This window comes from Micrasema longulum, unplaced genomic scaffold (genome assembly GCF_059751315.1).
Source record: "Micrasema longulum isolate JH-2025_06_02 unplaced genomic scaffold, ASM5975131v1 h1tg000261l, whole genome shotgun sequence".
In the NCBI taxonomy this organism is placed as follows: Eukaryota; Metazoa; Arthropoda; class Insecta; order Trichoptera; family Brachycentridae; genus Micrasema; species Micrasema longulum.
This window is the reverse complement of record NW_028277465.1, coordinates 527,645-548,857: the sequence shown is the minus strand read 5'-3', so window position 1 is coordinate 548,857 and position 21,213 is coordinate 527,645. Positions and strand designations below refer to the sequence as shown.

The following is a 21,213-nucleotide window of genomic DNA, read 5'->3' as shown; positions in this document are numbered from 1 at the left end:
GACTGGACCGGAATGAGGTGTGTGGAAGAGTTGTTCCAGGCAGCGTAAGACAGAGGGGCTTTTAAGAAATGATTGCCAACGTCGGCGACACCTGATGGGCACAAAAAGAAGAAGAGATGACACTACTCACACCATTACCAGTTTAACCACTCTATAGCTACATGACTAAACTTTGAATGCGATTACCTCAGTTTCACAAATGTTTGTAGGTTACATCACTTCTTCGCTGACCGCCTCAATTGTTCTGTGCACCTTTCAAAGACACCTGTTCATAAAACTCAGTAGAATTGCTTGTAATTTCTAGGTGTGTTTGGCGGCGTACTACGAAAGGGTATATGCTGCGATGGGGCCTGAGGAGAAGAACGGGGCCTCGGGAGGCGCAGCCCGGGCGAGAGCCTTGGACTGCTACGGAAGGGCACTACAGCACGGCCACAAGAGGCTCTACCAGAGCATGCCTAGAATGTTGTCTATATGGTAAATAGAAATAAACAATAATAATTTTGCACTGTAATTTTTGGAATTTTCTTGTTCCATATATTTTAATAGTAGACTGTCTATATTTGCTATCTCGTTAGTTAAAATTAGAAATGCCGTAAGAGACAAAATGTAAATTGTTAACGAGGGAAAAGAAAGTTGAAAATGAATTAAAATTTTCATTTTTTGAAATGATTATTGATAGTTTATAATGTATGTTAAAACAATACAAGGGTTAATTGATATACTCCACCCTTGGCCTATTTTAAAGTGGATACACAGCACATGACATCATTATCGTCCAAATATTTATTTCTGCGAAAATGTTTCTTGTAAACATTCAGGTAAATATGGGGGGTGTTCAACCAATTCAAACCGAGCTCCGTGAATAGCGGCCATTGTCACTAACGCCTTGTGTGCTGGAGCATAGTCCCGATGAAACGGCACCTTGCACTTTTTTTGCAGTGGTCAGCGGCCTATTGTAACTAAACTGTTTGAATGTTTCAAACTGTCGCACCGTGCTTTACACATAACTATATCAGGCTACATAATGCATACACATCAGCTCGACTAGTTAACTCGAAGCAGGTCAGGGATGGAGCATATAAATCAACCCTCATATTGTTCAATGAAAATTGATATTTATATATTCACATATACCTATAATAAATAACATGAATTTAAAAATCCAAAATAAATTTTGAAAGAAAATGCAAAATTTAAGATCACCTTTTTATTGCTATCGAAATAATACAGCGAATTTGAATCACATAAAAAACTTACTTAAACGTGTCCAGCAAAGTTAGTTAATTGCTTTGACTTTTTTATTTTTAATTTGTTATTATAACATCTCCTTTTTTTTATTTCCTGATAATGATCCGGATGGCTGGAGTTCGGATAAACAGAGTTCTACCGTAGTGCCTTTATTTACTTTAATTTTAATTTTACTTGGGTGGGTTAGGCAGTTTAACTTTGAAGATATTTTAGGTTTTTTTTAAATGGAAAGATGCCTTTTAAAAAATTCTTTCTCATATTGTGATGTCTACAGCAATCACAATCCTTTATCACTTATGTTCCAGGTTAGATTTTGAAGTACAGTCAACTGAGCCTAAGAGTCCATCCATGGTAACTCTCACACAGATCTGCAGTATCATAGAAACATTCAGTGAGCGCCTTCCCCTGTATCTCTTCCTCACAGCCTTTTCCCAAATCATCTCCAGAATATGCCATCCCATCAAAGAAGTGAGTTGTACTTTTAAATGCATTTTGGAGTAATTTTGTACTATCGTTTTTAAATATTGTTAGTATCGCAAACCCATAGTAAGCAAACTCTACTTCAATGGAAAATTGAAGTGCTATTTGGAATTATATTTTAACACTTTGTATCCCGGAGCCGTGTAAACACGTGATTATATAACCACCCGTTGTGTCCTGGTCCCGTGTTTTCACGTGGTTTACCAGCTGTTCAAAAAAGTGAATTTTATTGACATCTAGTGACTTTTATTAGTACTTTTTCGCTGCTGGTAACGCGTGGTTATTGTAATCACGTGTTTACACGGCTCCGGGACACAAAGCACAAAAAAAGGAGTGAGACGCAGTAGGTATATGTGCAAACATTGCAATGTGACTCTCCATAAAGGCCGATGTTGGCAAAACTATCATACAAAAATGACTTATTAAATTGTTTCAAATAAATATGAGAAGTTACAATTGATATAATCTAGTATTTTCATAATTATGACACGTTTAAGAAACCCTTCACAAAGCATGAAATTTCACAAAAATGGGCTGGGCATAGGGTAATTTCTATGTGTATTCGGCCGGTGCTCAAAGTCTTAACAATATTTTCATAAACTAGTTTGCCAATCATAAACACTCGTTTGAATGGTTAATGGCACAGAAGAAGTACTTCTATGGATAATATTGAAATGTTAATAATTTGTATTGCTAGCTTAATCTGCTACAAGATGTATCCCCCACTTTGATGTACTCATTACGCGCATAGCTGGCCTAGCATTCTGCATTTGTCTCATAGACTTAAGACGTATTTAGCCAATTCTCGACTATACTTAAATTATCACTGTAAACCAAATAGTCACAAGTTGGCATATTTCTTAAAGACCGTCTTCATCACCTGACAATTTAAAAAAAATGATACAATTAGCAGCGTTGCACAATGATTCTAGGTTTATGTTCAACTGAAGTCAATCATCATAAAATTAATACTGGCCTATCCACAACATTCTCTATGGATGATGATGTGCGTTATCAAGTCAAGCTACCCGCAGAGGATCAAGAGATGTCAGGAAATACTAAATGATCCTCGGCTAAAGGAACCGGCGATGCTCAAGTTTATTTATGATTTCAACCAACTAGCTGAGAAACTTATTGAACTGTGCAACAAACCTATCGCGGATAATATCCAGGTAATTAATTAATATGCGCTCTTTTATTAAACCAATAACTTTACTGACGGATTTTATACGTCTTTATGTTACAATTTTACTGTTGCATACTGGCCCAGAGCGTGTTACCCAAGGTGACTAAGTTTGAATGTTCTTTTCATCGTAATATGCTGCGCGTACAAATGTTGCAGTTGGTGTACAAAAGTAGTTCCCCAATAGATGCGGAAAGGGAATAATTAAACCCTTAACATCAATATTTCACATCCATCCTGCCGGGTATCGAACCCAGGACCTTAATTATGATAGGCACTACACAACGAGACGGACCTATCTCCCTGATATGATTCCCTTATTCAGAATTTTTACCTGAGAGCAGCCATCGAGTTGAAAACACTCCTCCAGGGTTCTGGTTCTATTCCACACACAGAACTGTATTCTTCATCCACCTGGACACTGAGAGAACTACCCGTAGAATTACCCTTTGAACTGACTCTTTTAATATAATGCGTTTAAACTGACATCCAGTTAAACTCCTGGGAATATAATCTTTCTTAGTTATTTATTATAGAAATAAAAGATGAGTGATACTTTAATCCACAAATTTGGAATATACAGTGACCGGTTTCATCGCTTTCGCGACATCTTCGAGACTGGTATCTTTATTAAGAAATTCAATGTATTTATACAAAACAGAAACAGGATTAAAAATTATAAGAGAGTAAATTAAATTAAATTATTTTTGTCCTAAGGATCATTAACAAAGTGTTTCAGGTTAACTAATGAGTTGATATAATGATATTTCCAATGAGTTAAGTATTGTATATATATTATTTTAACTGTCCCATCGTTCGTGAGTGTTCTTCAACTTTACACGAGAGCAGTTTAAAATATTTTTCGACACTATGTCACAACTCGATAAATACAAAAGTATATAATTTGATACTTGGGTTAGTTATATTATTTTTTCAAACCTAGAATATAAAGCCTTTATAAAACCCTTTCAAGATCAAATACAAAAGAAAGTCAATGTCGCATTTTTTGCACATCCGCTGTCGTTTTACGATCACGGCGACTTATATTGTATAATAATTTATTTTATTTTCAGGCTACTCATGTCAGCACTTTAGTGAGATCTCTCCCAAAACTTCTGACTTCGGATAACTTCAGCCAAATTATGATGCCGCATGAGCAGTTTGTAAAAATTATACTGCCTTTTAATTCTGGTCAAAAGGTAATTTAAAAAATATAACTTTACCGAAATATTTCAATTTTCACCGTGTAATTATGTACAATAAACGATTTGCAAAAATCGCTTTTTATTTTTACTTATTCATTTTATGTTCATTGGAGGGAGGTACTTATGTTCGTATTTCCTCTTTAAATTACATAGTACTAAATAAATATTAAAGTAATAATAACGCTTAAGTATTTGTTTATATTAATACTAAATTATTTTTAGGAAAAAGATTCAAGTTTCAATCCATTCCCTACTTTAGTATACATTACTGGTATAGAAGATGCTGTTACAGTGTTTCCATCTCTACAGAGACCTAGGAAAGTCACTCTGAAAGGTATTCACTTATTTTTTCAGTGTATTTTAAATGTGTACTTTTTAGTTTTATTTTATTGTGTACTTTAAATTTTTTTTTTCAGTATGTACTTTTCAGTTTTTAGTGTGCATTTTTCAGTGTGTACTTTCCAGTTTTTTTCAATGTGTATTATTTTTTAGTGCATTTCAAAATCAGTAGGCATGCTGGATATAAATACTCTTTATTTTAGAAATACATGTTTTACTTATTAAAATATGGATCCCTCTATTAAATTATTGATTGCGCTATATTTTTATTTTAAAATTTGTCGCATATACATGCATATTTTACCACCAGGAAATCTATTTTGTGTTTCAGGATCTGATGGCAAGCGGTACATGATGATGCTGAAACCTAAAGATGACTTGCGCAAGGACTTTAGGCTGATGGAGTTTAATGCTGTGGTGAACCGCTACCTTCAGGACAGCGCAGAGAGCAGACAGAGGGGGCTCTACATCCGCACGTACAGCGTACTCCCGCTTAATGAGGAGTGTGGCATCATACAATGGGTGCCAGATCTGCTCGGCTTCAGGCCTATTCTGCTAAACCTGTACAAGGAAAGAGGTAAAATTACAAATTAGCCGTAAGGTGTTATATATTTTAATCCCCAATTTCAAACACATCTTTCTATAATCAGGTGAAAAGTATTTTTAATATAGACCGGGTTGTGGTTCCTTGGTAATGTCGCAGACTCACGGGATCAATGGTCCAAGGTTCAAACCCCGCTCTACCACAACTTGACTCCCATTTTATAATAGTGAATTATTTACACTGTGGAACATGTTTGAACATAGGCAGAAAGGTGAATTTGCAGTTTGTAAAGTACCCACTTAAACTAGCCACAGGTCATAAGCCTTGTCATAAGACTTTCATATCCCCGTTTCAAAATTTTTTTTTCTCTTTAACACATTTTATGCTTCACTACAATTTAACAGGTTAACGCAGCAGGCAAAAATCAAGGGAAAATTCAGTAATTATTGCTTTTATAAAAATTGCTCTATCTCTTAAAATATAATTTTTTTATGAAATTTTAAATATAGATGAAGAGATAAGAGTAGAATTCAAATATATTTACAACACCACAATTAAATATATAGGTATTTTAGAAATTATATTTGCATTTGCTGAACGACGAACAAACAACAATCCATATTATAAAAAATACAATCCGAAAATATCACCACTCTGCTCACCTATCATATAAGAAATATGTGTGGAAAGAAGACGGATATAATTTATCAAATCATTGACTAAATGATTCATCTTACGCACAAGCTCTCATGTTTCTCATGAGAGCTGTGCAAAATATGTGTTTACATAAATGAAACGACAGCTTTTCTTACTTTTTATAGATGTGTGTGTGTAATTTTGAGCATCAAAAGCATTGACATAAAATACTCAGACGAAATAATCAGGTAGACCTACCCTTTCTGCCTTTAAAGTGGAGCCGGCGTAGCAAGTATTTCTACCCCTCCCGCAGATAAGCAGCGGTCAGGCACATGGGTAGAACCTTTCCCGTATAAAGTGTGTTAATAACTTCCTAGGGAGTGATATTCAGTCTCGTCTATAAACGTTTGGACATTCTCAAGATATTGTTGACTATTGATTTTATTTGTTGGTTGGAAGAAATTACCACTTGCTAGCAACAAGCTCGTCAAAGTTAACTAATAAAAAAAGTAAACGCAACTGTTTAATTTACTTTGGTTTTAATGTTTTTACCGCAGGTATCTATACTAGTGCCCGGGAACTAAAGGAGATGATGTGCGCCAATAAAGATCCTCTCGCCAAGAAGAGAAAAGTATACGAGGAACAACTGTTGCCAAAACATCCACCCGTATTTGGAGATTGGTTCCGATATACATTCCCTGATCCTCACGCTTGGTAAGGCCATCTATCTAATTATTTCTCAAACTCCGTCCTTCTTACCTCTTATGAGGATCAAACTATAAACCACTGTGGTACCTGCTATGGACGAGAGACCTGCAAAGTTGGCAGTCCTGAAGATCAGTGACATAAACAAGACTCTAGGGTCCATAGTCCATAGTCGATGACACACATGTATTAAATTAGTTCACCTAGATAGATAGACTAATGACCGACGATGCAATGTCATCACTTTCAATCAAATTCAATACATTCGTAAAATGCAACTCTATGAGTATTGCACATGAAATCGGAGGGCATCGTTCTGCAGTACATTCACACCGTCCCTACCATGCAGAAATGAACTACAAAGCAACATCGTCTATAAAGAGACCATAGGACACAGCCAACATCAGTCAGCTCGTTCAGTTAGTCAGCCCAACAAGTTCAGTTCACGTCAGACCAGCTCGACGACGTCACTCAGTTCCAGCATGTAGTTCAAGTGCAGTCTCTTCAACCCATCATCGACGTAACACGGTCAAATCCATCCGCGCGAGAGTGAAGCACGCACAATCAAAGGCATACCTATGAAACGTATGGTAACGCCGTGAAACAGTGGACACCACATATTGATAACTCCACAAGATACGGGTCCCACAAGCCGGTGACCCTTGATACAACCGATTGCCTCAACTGGTTACCGTCCCCACAATACCAAGTACGGGATCCCTACTTTAGTAAATACATTTACTAAGCCCTACCCAAATTTTATTCGATTGAAAGCACTAGGAGATTATATTAAAATATAATATTTATATTTCAGGTACCAAGCGAGATCTGCATACATCAGAACAACAGCTGTCATGTCCATGGTGGGATACATACTTGGTAAGATTTTTAGAATTTTTTTGTCAGGGCCTCGTGGTGTAATGGTCAGCGGGTCTGCCTACCGTGCAAGAGGTCTCTGGTTCGATTCCCGACATGGTTGAGATGAACTATTTATTTAACAGAGTGTTTTCACACAAGAATATTTCATAGTCATTGGACCGGTTCTGAAACGTAAGACTCATCATCTTACAAAAATGATCAAGATACGCTTCGATTGTGTACCAATGCAGTGCCCTATGCACCATTAGGTGCGGAAAGGGAATGATGATGAAGATTTTTAGAATCAATATTTCATTTTAGGAAGAAATGAAAATGAAAAATGTTTTTAATAAATTCTTTTAAAAAAAGTCATTTAATTTTTTTAATTTTTTATTCATACAAATTCATATGAATTACAAAAAAAAATTAAAAACGTATCCTTAGGGATTAGAATTAGTTCTATGAGGCCAAGAGCCCTGTGTTGAGTTAGGATACAACATAATGGAAAGTGGAAGCATGTACATGATTAAATAATAGCAAAAATAAAAATTATTACATAAACATATAAATTCAGTATTTAAATATAATTAATTTTTAGTTTTGGAATTCAATCATAAACAAGTACCTAGATACCTACTTATCAAATAAAAATCTTTTTTCTTTTATCCAGCCAGTCTTTGCTCGCTTTCACAACACAGTCAATTTTCTTTTCTTTTGGTTTCCAATCAAATGTCAAGGTTAAAGACTGACTAAATTCACGTTAAGCATAAGTTTAGTGTCATAATTTTAGAATGCTCAGGGTAAAACGCGGTCTGACTTTCCTTAATTAACACTTATTTATTCCCGTATTTTCTCCATGGCTTGTGTCACTACAGTAGTGATTTTTTCGAGGCAGCTTACCCAATCACATGAGGAGATACGAAAAACCAACCCTTATTACGGATATGTAAATAGCTTAAAAAAGTCCAAAATAAATGATGTGTGTCCTTATTTACGAAAAAATGTTTGTTCAACCAGCTAATAGCAGGCAAGCCGACGTTCGGGCAGGACGTCTGTCGGGTCCGTTAGTAATATATAAATAATTCAGGAGCATTACGAGCCTTACATGCATTCATTCCCTACCGGACTTTCGTTATTATCAGACGTGATGCTACGAAGAAAAATGCTGCCATGCGTGATGAGAAAATGCTCTTATAACACTGTATCTGTGAAAAACAGAACAGACATATAGACGTTTCATTCGTAAATACAATACCAATTTATTGAATAAATGAATAAGTTATTATTACATTTTTGAGTGTTTCACAATTTTTAAAATTAGTACATAAATAATAACACTGACATCCGACAACTAGTGTGGTGGCTATGGTAACAAATTTGTTTTGTCTCCCACCAGTCTTACAATGTCGGTCACGACGAAACCCAACCACTGGTGAGAATTATAAATAAAAGTGGAGTTAATCTATATATGTATTTTTATTATTACTTATTTATTTATTAATATACACGGCATGCAGTGCCTTTTACCTTACAAAGATAATATTTAAAAGAATATAAACATTTCAAAATAATGTGAAAAATATAAAAATCAAATTGAAAAGTGTTATGTTACATCAATACTATAACACAGCAGTTTCGTAAAAAGAAGATATTTAGATATAAAAAAAATATTTAAACAATGTGTGCAGATTAAATTTTAAAAGGAAAAAAATAAATATTTTTATATTTAAAAAAAAAAATTTTTTTTTTTCAAGCGGTACAAAATATAAGTATATTAAATACAATCAAATTCTTTACTTATGAATCTTATGATTTATGTTTGATTCGTAAATAATAGATCCCAATTTATCAAATAAGTCGGTAATTAGTTCATTTTTTCACATAAATAATAACACCAACAGCTTATGTTGTAGCTACGGTAACGAATTACACGGAAATATTATGAACTAAGGAAATATGTACATCTCTTTCTCACTTAAATGATTGCACGTGTATCGTGATTTACTCTCTTTTTTTTTTTATTGTTAAGTGCAACGCAATATTTTACTTATATTGATGTGTTTATTTACTATACAACAATATTTGCATAAATGTATGTAGTCACAATGAAATGTCCGTGAGGCTGGTTTCTTTGGACTGACACATCTTAATCCTCAGGTCTAGGGGATCGACATGGTGAGAATATTCTGTTTGACTCGACCAACGGAGACACGGTCCATGTGGACTTTAACTGCTTGTTCAACCGCGGAGAGTCCTTCGAGTGGCCCGAGAGAGTACCCTTCCGGCTGACGAGGAATATGCAACACGCAATGGGGCCCCTAGCCTGTGAAGGGACCTACAGGTAAACTTAATTATGTTTGGTGTTTCAACCTTTTTTTATCTTTTCCACATTAGAAATTATTTTCCATAAACATCATTTTTCATAAACCGTGGGTCTCAAACTGATAATCAACTGACAAAATTATACAATATATATTACATTTATTCAATCAAATTAATTTTACTGAAATATGTTTAAAACTTACCTTACATATCATTTATAAGGACGACAAACCAGCCATCAGCCAAGCTGTCTAATTTAAAAATGAACTTTTCTGTGTAATGCTGATTACTGACGTATACAAAAAAATAGAGACATACCTAAGTTTGTCTCTATTTTAGTAGATCCAGTAATTGATAAATAAACTTGTCGCTTTTAAATTTCGGTAGGTACGATAGTAAAAAAATCTTTAAATTTGTGTATGTTTGTATAACCACTCGGGGCTGAAAGGGTCAATATTTCAAAGATATTTTTAACCTTTTCAGTGTCAGACATATTTTCTATGGTGGATAATTAATTGTTTTTTTTTCTTTTAAATATTGAAAAAAAAAACTTTACTTTAACCGTAAGGTACTTGTTGACTAAGTTTAAAATATACATTACATATGTGTAGTTTTTCTAAAATGACATTATAATTTAAACAAACATCGAACACTCTTATGTCGCCCATTAAAAAGCCGAACCCATAAAAAATACAATTTTGATTAAAAAAATCATCTTATTCCAGCACATTCCTATTTATTTTCATATTTTATGTGAATAAAGGCAACAAATACGCATATTTTACTTCCATGAAAAACTAATTTTGACATTTACAAAAATCTAATGAGAATTTTCTATGCAAAACAAAAAACATTTGAAAATGAACAAAAATTGTATTTTTAATGGGTTCTTCAATATGCGGGGGCTAAATATAAATCTTCATAATTAAAAACTTAATTAATTTATGCAAATAAAATTATTGTTTTGTCAGGAAATGTTGCGAGGTAACATTACGCGTGTTACGCGCCCAGACGGCCACCCTCATGTCCGTGATCCGCCCCTTCGTGTACGACCCGCTGGTGGCGTGGCAGCGCGCGGCTTCTCGGGACACCACCTCTGCAGAGAGGACCAACCAATCCGCCAAGGACCATCTCACTCACATAGAGCAGCGCTTGCAAGGAATGGTAATAATATTCAACTTGCAGTTTTATTTGAATATTTGATTTGATATGAGCTTTTAACTTTAAAAATGCAATATCTAACAACTAGTAAAATCTAATTACCAGCTTTTGCCAGAAACCTGACGATTTTATAGTATCTAGTCAGGTAGAGAGCCTTCATGTGACAAAAAAATATTCTGATGATAGATATTCATGGTCGACCAAGCAATATCGTATTCACCATCCAGATGTAGATAATAAAATGATAAATAAAAATGTTCTAATGATTCCTCAGGTGCGAACAAAAGACAAGCAGTTTTCCCTCTCCTTGTCTCCGGAAGGTCAGGCCAACAACCTTATCCTGGAAGCTACGAGTGTAGTGAACTTGTGCCAAATGTACATAGGATGGGGTCCCTTTCTGTGAGTCAAACAAAATGCGGATTACATCTTATTATTGCTACATATTTTATACCATATATATATTTATATTAAAAATACTTTTTTTAAATTACCAAAAAAAATTTTCCTGTACATAAAATAAATAGTTAAGATTTACGTTTATAAAAAATATTTTTTAACACAATGTTTGTTTTTAAATCATTCACATATTTTACAACACATTTTTTTAAACATGGACTCCATGGAAAATTGTCTCTAAAATGTGATGAAGAATGAGAAAAAGCAAGTTGTAAGGATAAAGATTTTATTCTTTTTAAATAAGCAAAAAATTGCAATAGTAAACGATATGATTTTTTTCGCACATTGGATAAATTTTCTACAATGAGGAAGTTCAGTGGTTTTTAAAAAAAAATTTTTTTTGTTAATCGACTGTTAAACTAAGTAATTTTTTTTTTTTAATTTTCACATATCGTATTATCAGCGCTACGATTTTTCAAAGTTTTGTATTTCTGAAATAACTCCGCGTGTAACGTCAGAGGTTCATTTCCGCTTATTCTCATTCAGTTCTTCCCATTGGTCCAGAAGCGACAAGCAGACCGGAAATCTTCCATAGCTCTCAGATCATAGGTTGATTCACATGAACCAGTGACGTCATTAAAAATAGTGCGTTTTTATCAAAATATTTTTTATTCTTTTTTCTGTACATTTTCAAGAAACTTTGCCATACAATTTAATAATCTAATTTTTACCCCGCGTAAGAAAAAAAAATTGTATCCAATTTCCCGTAGGGCTGAAGTTCCCCATTGTTTTAAATATGCATTTTTGAATTACCTGAAAACGAGACGTTTCACGCCCTATGGGACCATGCTTGTACGCAATGTTTATTAGAACCGCACTTGGCGGGCATGACATGTGATGCCAAAATGACGTGACACCGAATGTGTACTGTTTTGTATGTACTTATTAAACCCGCAATTTATTAATGAGAACTTGTGTTTAACACAGTGATCTGCTCCTAAATATTCCATGTTTTTTTATAATTATTTAAATTGTGAAAATACCCTATTTCTTTGAGTTTAATTTTGTGACATTTCACATTTAAGAGAATCACCCTTTTTAAAATTAATGTAAAATTTACAAACAAACCATCATGTTGTTTCTCTGTAAGGGTAGGCAGAAAGGATAGAACCCCATGTAACGCTTCCTCCTACATTCATACATCTTCTCACGGACGCCTGCCGATTTTTCTGACTTTTGACATGTCCATATTCAAGTATTTGATGGATTTGATCATGCCACATCTTTCTCGGTCTTCCTCGTTTTCTGCATCCATCAATATTCGCATCGCAAATCCTTTTAGTCGTTCTTCCGCTGTCCATTCGCTCTACATGATCGAACCAACGCAGAACTTCTTTGATGTATCTACATCATACATAGTTTTACCACACATTCACCCGAGAAATCGCAATCTGACAGCATTCAGTTTACTTTCATCCTCGTTTTTCCAATTCCATATTTTGCTCCCACACATCACGGGACCACCAGCACCGGGACTCCATTGTAAACCACTTATTTTGCCTCTTGCGACAAACCTTTAATTGTCGAGGTTGATTTAAGTGCACCATTCACTCTGTTCCCGGCACTCTCCCTCTTTTCAGTATCTTTCTGTCATTCCATCCCTAGTGATCATACTTCCCAGATACACAGATTCCTCTACCCGTTTCAGTATAACCCCAATTTATTTGGTGAAATTTGAAATAAAACACATGTGGAATTCTAAATTTTTATTATGTGTATATCATACACAGTACCATCGATTAATTAATATATAGCAAGAATTACCTACTTAATCAGAAGTCCATCAGTTGTAAATCAATATTGTGTCATACAAAAAATTCATATTAGAAAAGGTTAACAATAAATATTCTTCCAAAAAGAATCATCAATAAAAAATGGATTGTTTTGTATATATTATTCATATAAAAAAATCACTACGGAATTACACATATTTGTAAATATAACATAAAATGTTTGATTGTTCAAAAAACACGCAATAGTTTTATCTTTGGCATAATATTGGCTGAACAATTTATTAGTAATTAAATCACCACATTGAGAAAATGTGTGCTTGAAATTACAAAAACTATCATACACCCGATTACAATGGAATTTATAAAATGCTACAATTGAGCTGAGCGGGTGACATTCTTAGAGGTACAAATCATATGAAAACTTTTCTTATTATTTAGTATTAAATATCAGTTATTACGTTATATATTATATTAAGTTTGCGGCCAATACTTCAACTTGCGTGCTTGTGTTATAAAATTTAGGTATATAAATTAATAACAAACATTGTATAGGACAAACAGAGTGCGTACAGATGGCACAAAATTAAAATCACATAAGTTAGTTAATAAATAAAACATTTTATAGTTGCTTTTATATTACAGATACATTAAATACACGAGATATTGGCCGTACATAACATTTGGGATTCCTTACTTGATGTAAATATGTATGTAAACTTTATACACAAAACAGCATTAAGTAACCAAATACCCAGTATGCACCATTTACTTTAATATTGTTGCGGATGGACAAAGTGTATATAGAAGTGTTCCCGAGAAAGGGACAGAATTAAGGTTTACCTCTCAAGTTAGCATCTACGAGATAACGCCACCCTTATGAAGAGCGCTCGCCTAGTGGTCGGTAGTTAGGCCTAATTTGATGGTACGTAACATTATCCTTATATTACGAAATTTACAATTACATACAGGTAAAGAATTTATTACTCTCACGTTGTCCACCCCGGAAAATACGGGCTCACGTTAAATGATTGACTAGTTTGTACAATCTAACACCGATTCATTAATATAATGGTTTATACAGAAAAATATACACAAAAAATATATAAAAAAGATCAACTTGGAATAATATTATTATGATGTAGATTTAGGAGGTTCCTCGCAAGAGAAGGGAACCGCTACAGACCTTAATATTACTCTTAATTTTATATTCACACATGATCTAAGACTCGGTGCTGAATACAATATTTCAATGAATTTGTTATAACTATTCTACTTACAGTATATGAAATTTATTTTGAGCATTTGCCTATAAAATTTAAATACAAATCACTGTTTGAATAAAAACAGTTCACAAGAACCTACAATTTATCTCTAGTATGATTTTTATAAATAGGCTCGATAGAAATATCTACAAAAGTCAAAAACTTATTCTCGCAGGTTTTATTGTGTTGGTAACTATTTTAGGATCGACATTATGCTATTTTATATGGGAGTTAAATATTACGCGGTCAAAGGCTTGCATAAATACACATGGGAATGTACAAATCTGTTGATACCTCGGAATGAAATGCCAGCTTAATAGAGAGTTACAGGTCATTTTCTTCTAGTGAGCAATATTGTGACTCTCTTCCCCAGAGACACCTAATTAGTAGAATCATCGTCCGGTCCATTGTAAACACCGACATTTATCCTTAAACTATCGCTATCTACTCTTAAAATAATGTGACATATTCATATTAATGAACACTGTAGTTTTATTTATCTCTCTCAATTTGTAACTGTCAAACTCTCATTCGATAAAAACCATCCAAACTTTTAATCCACGAAAAATACTTGTCATACAGTAAAATAATTTACGAATATGCTTATATTTATATGTAAATATCTTAATAATTGTGAGCTCAGAACTTTTCACAATTTCGTTGTTGGTTGTTTTTAATAATTTATGAAATCAAAACCCAAACATATTTCGGTTAACAAATATTAAACAACTTTTGAGCGAAATATACAAATACTGCATTTGTAAAATCACCTTTAACTTTTTTAATACATATTAGAAAATCTGGAGGATTATTGAAAATCAGAAGTAATAAACCTTTTGAAAATATAAATGCAGTGAGTTTAGGAGCGGTATTTGATCCCGTTTGTCGTTCGGACGATCGGTTATATAAACCTACCTTAATGTTCTAGTTATTATAAACATTCATATTAGACTTTCGAATGATGTCAACAGTAGAAATACATTTGATGAAGACTATCACTCGGTTCTAGGTGTCTAGTACTCCGTAACATAAAGTCACTGGACAAATATTCGATGGAAGATTTTCACGCAAAATATTTCAATTTGTTAAACCATAAATAAACAATATTTGGGGCGCAATAGTGTTCATCCCAATTGTTTTTATTGTCTCAGACACTGATCAGCGACTGCGAAATAATCCCGAGACATCCCCACTCGTGCGCAGATATTGCATCATCCTTCTTCATGCTCCCCCAAACCGATCTAAGGTTTATCTTCGCTCTCCCCGCATTTCCCCAAATTGCATTCATATTTGATGAAAAATTTACTGCTTTTATCGGGACCTTTTTTAGATATAAGTGAAACCACGCAATGGCTACCATCCACGTGGGCTTCACTCGGAAGTTATCATTACAACTCGGTGACGGCATACAGGTCCTTGTTGGGCTCTCCGGTCTGCTCTCGCGAGGGACGCGCCCTACGGTCCAGGGTCTGCGCTCCGCTGCGCCCCCCACCCCCCTGCTGTTGGTGGTGACGCCGGTCCAAGGTGTGCGCCGAATGCGCCGGCCGCGCGCCGCCGCGCTGCTGCTGCTGATGCGTCGGCTGCTGCTGATGCGTCGGCTGCTGCTGATGCATCGGCTGCTGGCTGCTAGTGGAGAAGAACTTTTCCGGCGTGCGCCCGGCGCGGCGTGGCCCGCCCTGGGGGCAGCAGGGCGGCGCGGGGGGCGCCGGCGCGCGGTACTGCGTGAAGTGAGCGGCGCTGAGAGGCTGCGGAGGCTCAGGCAGGGGCTGGTGCACAATGGAAGTCCCGTTAGCCGGCTTGGGGGCGCCCGACGGGGGGCGGCGGCGCCGCTCCAGCGTGGCAGCGGCCTCCAGCTGCTGGGCATATTTGTGGCTCTTATCGTACTTGCCGCCGGTGCGGATGGTGGCGTATTTGTCAGAAGGCGGGGGCCGCTGGAAGGACGCCATGGGTGGCGGGGCAGGCTCGATGCGCGGCGGCGCTTCCCCGATATCCGGGAGCGGCATGGCCTTGAGCGGGCCGGTGGTGATCTTGAGGTGTTTGGGGCCGAAGGAGGCGTACTTGGGGTCAAAGCGATTAATCTGGTTAGTGAGCGGGGTGATGTCGCGAGGGTCGGGGGGCGCCAGGCTGCGCGGGTCCAGGGCCAGCGGCGGGGGCCCGGCGCCGCCCGCGCGCCCTCAGTAGAAGTCGGAGCTCTCCAAGGTCTTGCACTGCTTGCTCAGAGTCGCGTACTTGCCATTGTTGGGTCCGGGTGCGGAGCTGTGCGAGGGCAGGCGGCCCAGCGTGTGGCAGCCCCCCGAGGGCAGATGACCGCCACGCCCGCCCCCCCCGCCGCCGCCGACCCCTCCGCCGCCGCCGCCGCCTCCGACCCCGCCGCGTCCTGACCCATACTGACCGATGCCACCGTCATTTCTGTAAACATATTACCAAAACACGTTGCAAATACTTTCGTTTCAATATTTATCGCAGTTTTGTTTTAATTTTAATATGTTTTATAAAATTGACTGTTCAAATATTTTATTTATTTTCGAGACTTTAATTTTTACAATATTACAAATGGTATTCCGTGAAAAGGATTAAAAAGAATTGAACATATTTGAGATTCATAATGTTTATAAGATAGGTTAGGATATGGAGGAAGCTCAGCTAAGCCTACTTAATAAACCATATTTTGCTATTAAAATAAATACATTAAAAACATATATGGGTAACAAAGTACGTTGTAAGGAATTATTGTAAAACATCTAACATGAAACTGACAGAAGTCAGTAAACTATAAAACCAACCATGCTACTCTAATAGCGGAAGAAATAATAAATAAAATTAATTCAAATAAAACAATTTGCACAGCCAAATTTAAGTCATTTTACGTTAAAAAAAAATCACAAAAACATGAGCTAACAGCGAAACATCGATACAAATAAATATTCTGTTTGACTACATGCGCAAGTCAGGAATGAAAATACAAATAGTAGGAAAAGAAATAAAGAAACGTTGAACTTGTTCTAGTAATCACAACAGTTTACTTACTTATACCACAGTGAGTTGGGTGTTTGGTTCAACCAATACCTTGGGTAGGAGACCAATGTATGTGACAACAAACAATTTATATCAACTTATTAAAAATGTTACATCCTGGATTTTAAACGTAACATCAATTTGATAAAACCGTGAGGTCAATTGATCAGACAACCAAAATACTCTGCAAAATAGATGCCATGTTCCACTTCAGTATGAATTGTATTATATCATAATATGCATATGCATGCACCTATACTGTAATTCAAATAGTTTTTTAATTGGCTTGTTATTTAGAATTTTAGAAATATATTTTACATTGGAAAATTAATAGACGGATCATATATTACAACTTGTAAGAGTCTTTTGCGTATCATTGCCAATAACAAATTGAACCAGCTGCACCTAAACACGGTGATGTTTACGATGAATAATATTCTATGGCATCTCTAATATGCATGTGAGCATTTCAAGTTTTTCAATCTAAACATTTGTATTTACAAAATTATTTTTTTTACAATTTTGAAAAATTTAGTTTTACTAAGTTCTTGTGTGACAAAATGTGTCGTATATTTTTTACGGCGATTTTTACCCTTATAGTTAAGTTATTTTGATGTCACGCTTGAGGTCCAGGGTTTGATTTCCGGCAAAGTAAGCATGAAATATTTATTAAATAGAGTTTAGTCTAGAGTTAACTCATTCTGAGTGTTCGATTGGATGATCAAATATACTAAATATTGTATATTAATGCCAATGCCTTACGCACCATTAAGTACAAAAAAGGGAACGATGATTGTGTCGTCGATGATACTGCAATACCGCATGACCTGCTTTTCTATGTTTTAATGTTTTGTTTTGTGATGTTTTACTGAACAAATTCACTTTGGGGACAGAGCTGTTAGTTTAAATTATTGCTATTTTTACTTTAATGATAGTTTTTCTGATATTTCAGAGCGTTATTTTTGGTTGATTAAATTAAATGAAAAATATATTAATATGTATTAACAAAATGCTTTTTAAGTTCCCCTGTCAAAAAAAAATTATTGATAGTTACGCAGCACTGCAGTATCACCGACGATATGTTGTTTCAATAGAAATGTAAGATTCATTGAAAACATCGCTACCTGGAGGTGTAGTAAGGTTAAACATGGAACACGTAGAATGGGTATGAAAATTTTCACTGTCACTGTTTGTTAAACGTGGAGTATTTTTTGGATGAGCCCATTTTGATTAAATGTTAATTAAATAAATATCTGTACCTTAAAGGATAAACCACGGAAGTCACATTGAGCGAAATGTTCAGGAAACAAGATTTTGTGATTCTGCGATTTCCAAAACATCATAACTTTTGAACCAAATGAGATAATTTTAATCCATAAAGAACTTTTAATGTAAAATAATGTTTTTAAAAAATAATAATAGTACATATTAAAATAGCGTATTTGGGACTACTGAAGCTTTTTGCTTTAAAACAATGTGGACTTAAGATTTTTATTTTGACTCAAAAAAGAATTTATATGACAAAAGTGGACTTCGGTGTTTTATTCACGTATAAAAAAGGTTATTGCCATAATTTCTGCATTTTTAACTTAAAAACGGCAGAAAGTGAGCTCCCGTGTTTTAACTTCCCAGGCACAGATATATTTTCAATAGTTTACTATATAGTTTCATATCAGTCAGATCTAAGGGCCACTAGTGCCTTATCACTTACTGAAAAGGACGGGAATATACATGTTTATGTAATTTACAATACAATACAAGCATATTATTCTCCCCTCCTTTGTAAGCAAATGTCTGGTTCTTTGTACCAACTCAACCTATAAGAGGCCCTGTATCTATTTGGGGTTGGTTAGGTGTAATGGCTAAGACGTTTGATTCACGCATGGAAAGCTACGGGTTTGATTCCCAGTGAGAACATAAATGTTATATTTCAAGCCTGAGTTAATGTATGTTCTATGCTGTAATTCGGCCTTCTGGTCAGTTGTGATGTAAAAAATAAAACAAAACAATTAAACAACAATTGTATTTTGATGTATTCAATTGTTCAAATGAAATTAAAACGCACTGATTTTAATTAATAATATGTTATTATTTCTTCTAATCGACTATTTTTTCCATGTTTATTAGTATGGCTTAGCACGGAGGCACATGCTAAAACACCATAATCAGTTCACGAAGTATTTAAGATGTAACTTAATTTAAATCTAATCGATCTAAGTCTAATTAAAGTGAAGTCTGTTTTACTCTAAAAAATGGCTTCCGCAGTGAATGTCGGTCAAAATTGAGTCAAAAGAGGTTCATCCATTAAATACTGCGCGGTAACCAGCTGTGGGTGTAAGTAGCTAAACTAGGAAATAATAAAGAAGCGTTGCGCGTCATGCCTGTGGGGGTGTGGGGGAGTTAGGGCGGCCATGGCGAGGGCGGAGCCGTAGGAAGGGGGGGCGGAGGGCCGCTGTGGAGGGGGGCTGTACGACCCTTGGCTGCGGGGAAGCGTGCGCGCGCCGGCGCCTGGCCCGCCAGCGCCGCCCGCGCTGCCGCCACCGCCGCCGCCACCCGGGAGGAAGGGCGCGTGCTCATCGCCTCCGTACTCGCGTCTAGAACACAAACACACGTGTTATACATACAGATTTTGGACACCAAGCAGTGTACATTTTCTTGAAAAGACAGTAAAAAATCATTTAGGGGCCTAGTGTGTTCATATTGATTTTATGTATTAATGTTACAATAATTATTGTCAATACTTTTCAATGACCATGAAACAGAATAAATTTTCAATTTTTAACATCCACATACCTAATTAGTAGCTAGAGTGTTGTCAAAAAGAGTCTGAATCAATATAATTTTTTTATATAATTATTATTGTATATGCATAATACATAAATTAAGGAATCACCCAGTTGTTAAAAAAAAAATGCATAACTTTCTGAATAAATACATTACACCTTATGACCTAAATATAAATGATGTAGGTACTATGGATGTATCAACAACCATCTCTCGACATGTGAAAGGAGTTAGCTTCTAAACTGCCCAGCTAAATGTATTTTGACTTTTTGCGCGAAAGCTATATTCAGTAAGAAAATTAAAAGACAACCACTTAACATTTTTTGTGTTGGTAGAGTTAAAATCAGTTATGGTTCTGATTTTCACCGTTTTCTACTCTTTTTGTACAATTGTAAATTTAACAGTTGAAGTCATCAATACAATAAGGAGTTACATGCTATCTATGGAGAGCCTGATGTGATCAGTTCCATTAAGGTGAGGCGCTTTAGATGGGCTGGTCACGTAATCAGAATGGGCAACGACAACCCCATAAAACGCCTCACACTTACTGCGCCACGGGGACGTAGAAGACCAGGAAGGCCCAAACTGTCATGGATGGATTCTGTCAGTGCTGATACATCCACACTACAGATAAGAAGAGAATGAAGGAGACTTCTGGATTCAGCCATCGCCCACCCAGGGCTGTCGAGCTCATGATGATGATAATTATGTCAATTTGAATGAATGAATGAATTCATGATAGCATGAATGCTAAAGATGTAAACACACTTCTTTACTTTGTGAATTTGGTTAGAGAAAAGTATGCACATATTTAAACGCCATAGTGGCTCAATAGATAATTATCAAATATGAAAACACATGCCTTTTAAACTCTTCAATTTTGGTAGTCATCCAGACCCAATGACATTAATGGTTAATAGACATCGAAAAAATACACAAATGTGCGTGTACTCACTTCTTCTGTATATAAATCCACGTATGACTGTCCACCCAGACCAGGATAGTGAAGAGGAGACCCGCCAGCACAGCGGCCAAGAGTAACAAGGCCAGTCCCAGCAGGCCGGCGTCACACAGTGCGCGCGCCCCCGCTGTGTAGTGCGCGCGTACTGCCTGGCAACCCACTAGTGCAGTCAGGCTGTTTAAGATGCGCTCCGCAGCATTGGTTTCGGCTGAGAGGGAACTCAGTGCTGGCTGAAGACCTGGAAATAGGGAAAAAGTCTGTTAGCAAAATAACCTTATTAGACATTTATCAACATTTGAGTCTTAGCTCTTCTTCGTCAGG

The 21,213-nt window shown here is 36.0% G+C and overlaps 3 protein-coding genes across 5 annotated transcripts in view; 1 reads left to right on the top strand and 2 right to left on the bottom strand.

Annotated features, from left to right (window-relative positions):
• The window catches only part of mei-41 (ATR serine/threonine kinase meiotic 41), a 35,178-nt gene extending 23,948 nt beyond the window's left edge, over positions 1 to 11,230 (top strand). The window contains exons 21-31 of the mRNA XM_088223989.1: positions 305 to 474; positions 1,554 to 1,716; positions 2,661 to 2,900; positions 3,985 to 4,110; positions 4,339 to 4,450; positions 4,787 to 5,032; positions 6,193 to 6,349; positions 7,155 to 7,219; positions 9,356 to 9,539; positions 10,492 to 10,684; positions 10,956 to 11,230. Of these exons, the coding sequence (XP_088080115.1) occupies positions 305 to 474; positions 1,554 to 1,716; positions 2,661 to 2,900; positions 3,985 to 4,110; positions 4,339 to 4,450; positions 4,787 to 5,032; positions 6,193 to 6,349; positions 7,155 to 7,219; positions 9,356 to 9,539; positions 10,492 to 10,684; positions 10,956 to 11,084 (1,785 nt within the window). The 3' untranslated portion in view covers positions 11,085 to 11,230. The remainder of the gene's footprint in view (positions 1 to 304; positions 475 to 1,553; positions 1,717 to 2,660; positions 2,901 to 3,984; positions 4,111 to 4,338; positions 4,451 to 4,786; positions 5,033 to 6,192; positions 6,350 to 7,154; positions 7,220 to 9,355; positions 9,540 to 10,491; positions 10,685 to 10,955) is intronic.
• A 1,600-nt stretch (positions 11,231 to 12,830) lies between these two features.
• Positions 12,831 to 16,306, bottom strand: LOC148283094 (uncharacterized; the record flags this gene model as incomplete). The annotated part of the gene is made up of 1 exon (XM_088223995.1): positions 12,831 to 16,306. A coding segment is annotated over one exon (786 nt), but the record flags the coding sequence as incomplete, so codon positions are not given.
• The window catches only part of tty (tweety), a 253,959-nt gene continuing 248,922 nt past the window's right edge, over positions 16,177 to 21,213 (bottom strand). For 2 of the 3 annotated variants that reach the window (XM_088224035.1, XM_088224036.1), the window contains 3 exons: positions 20,887 to 21,130; positions 19,529 to 19,741; positions 16,177 to 16,541 (listed from right to left, as the gene is read on the bottom strand). In XM_088224035.1, coding sequence (XP_088080161.1) covers positions 16,307 to 16,541; positions 19,529 to 19,741; positions 20,887 to 21,130 — 692 coding nt within the window. In that variant the 3' untranslated portion in view covers positions 16,177 to 16,306. The remainder of the gene's footprint in view (positions 16,542 to 19,528; positions 19,742 to 20,886; positions 21,131 to 21,213) is intronic. The other variant, XM_088224037.1, reaches the window with a different exon arrangement.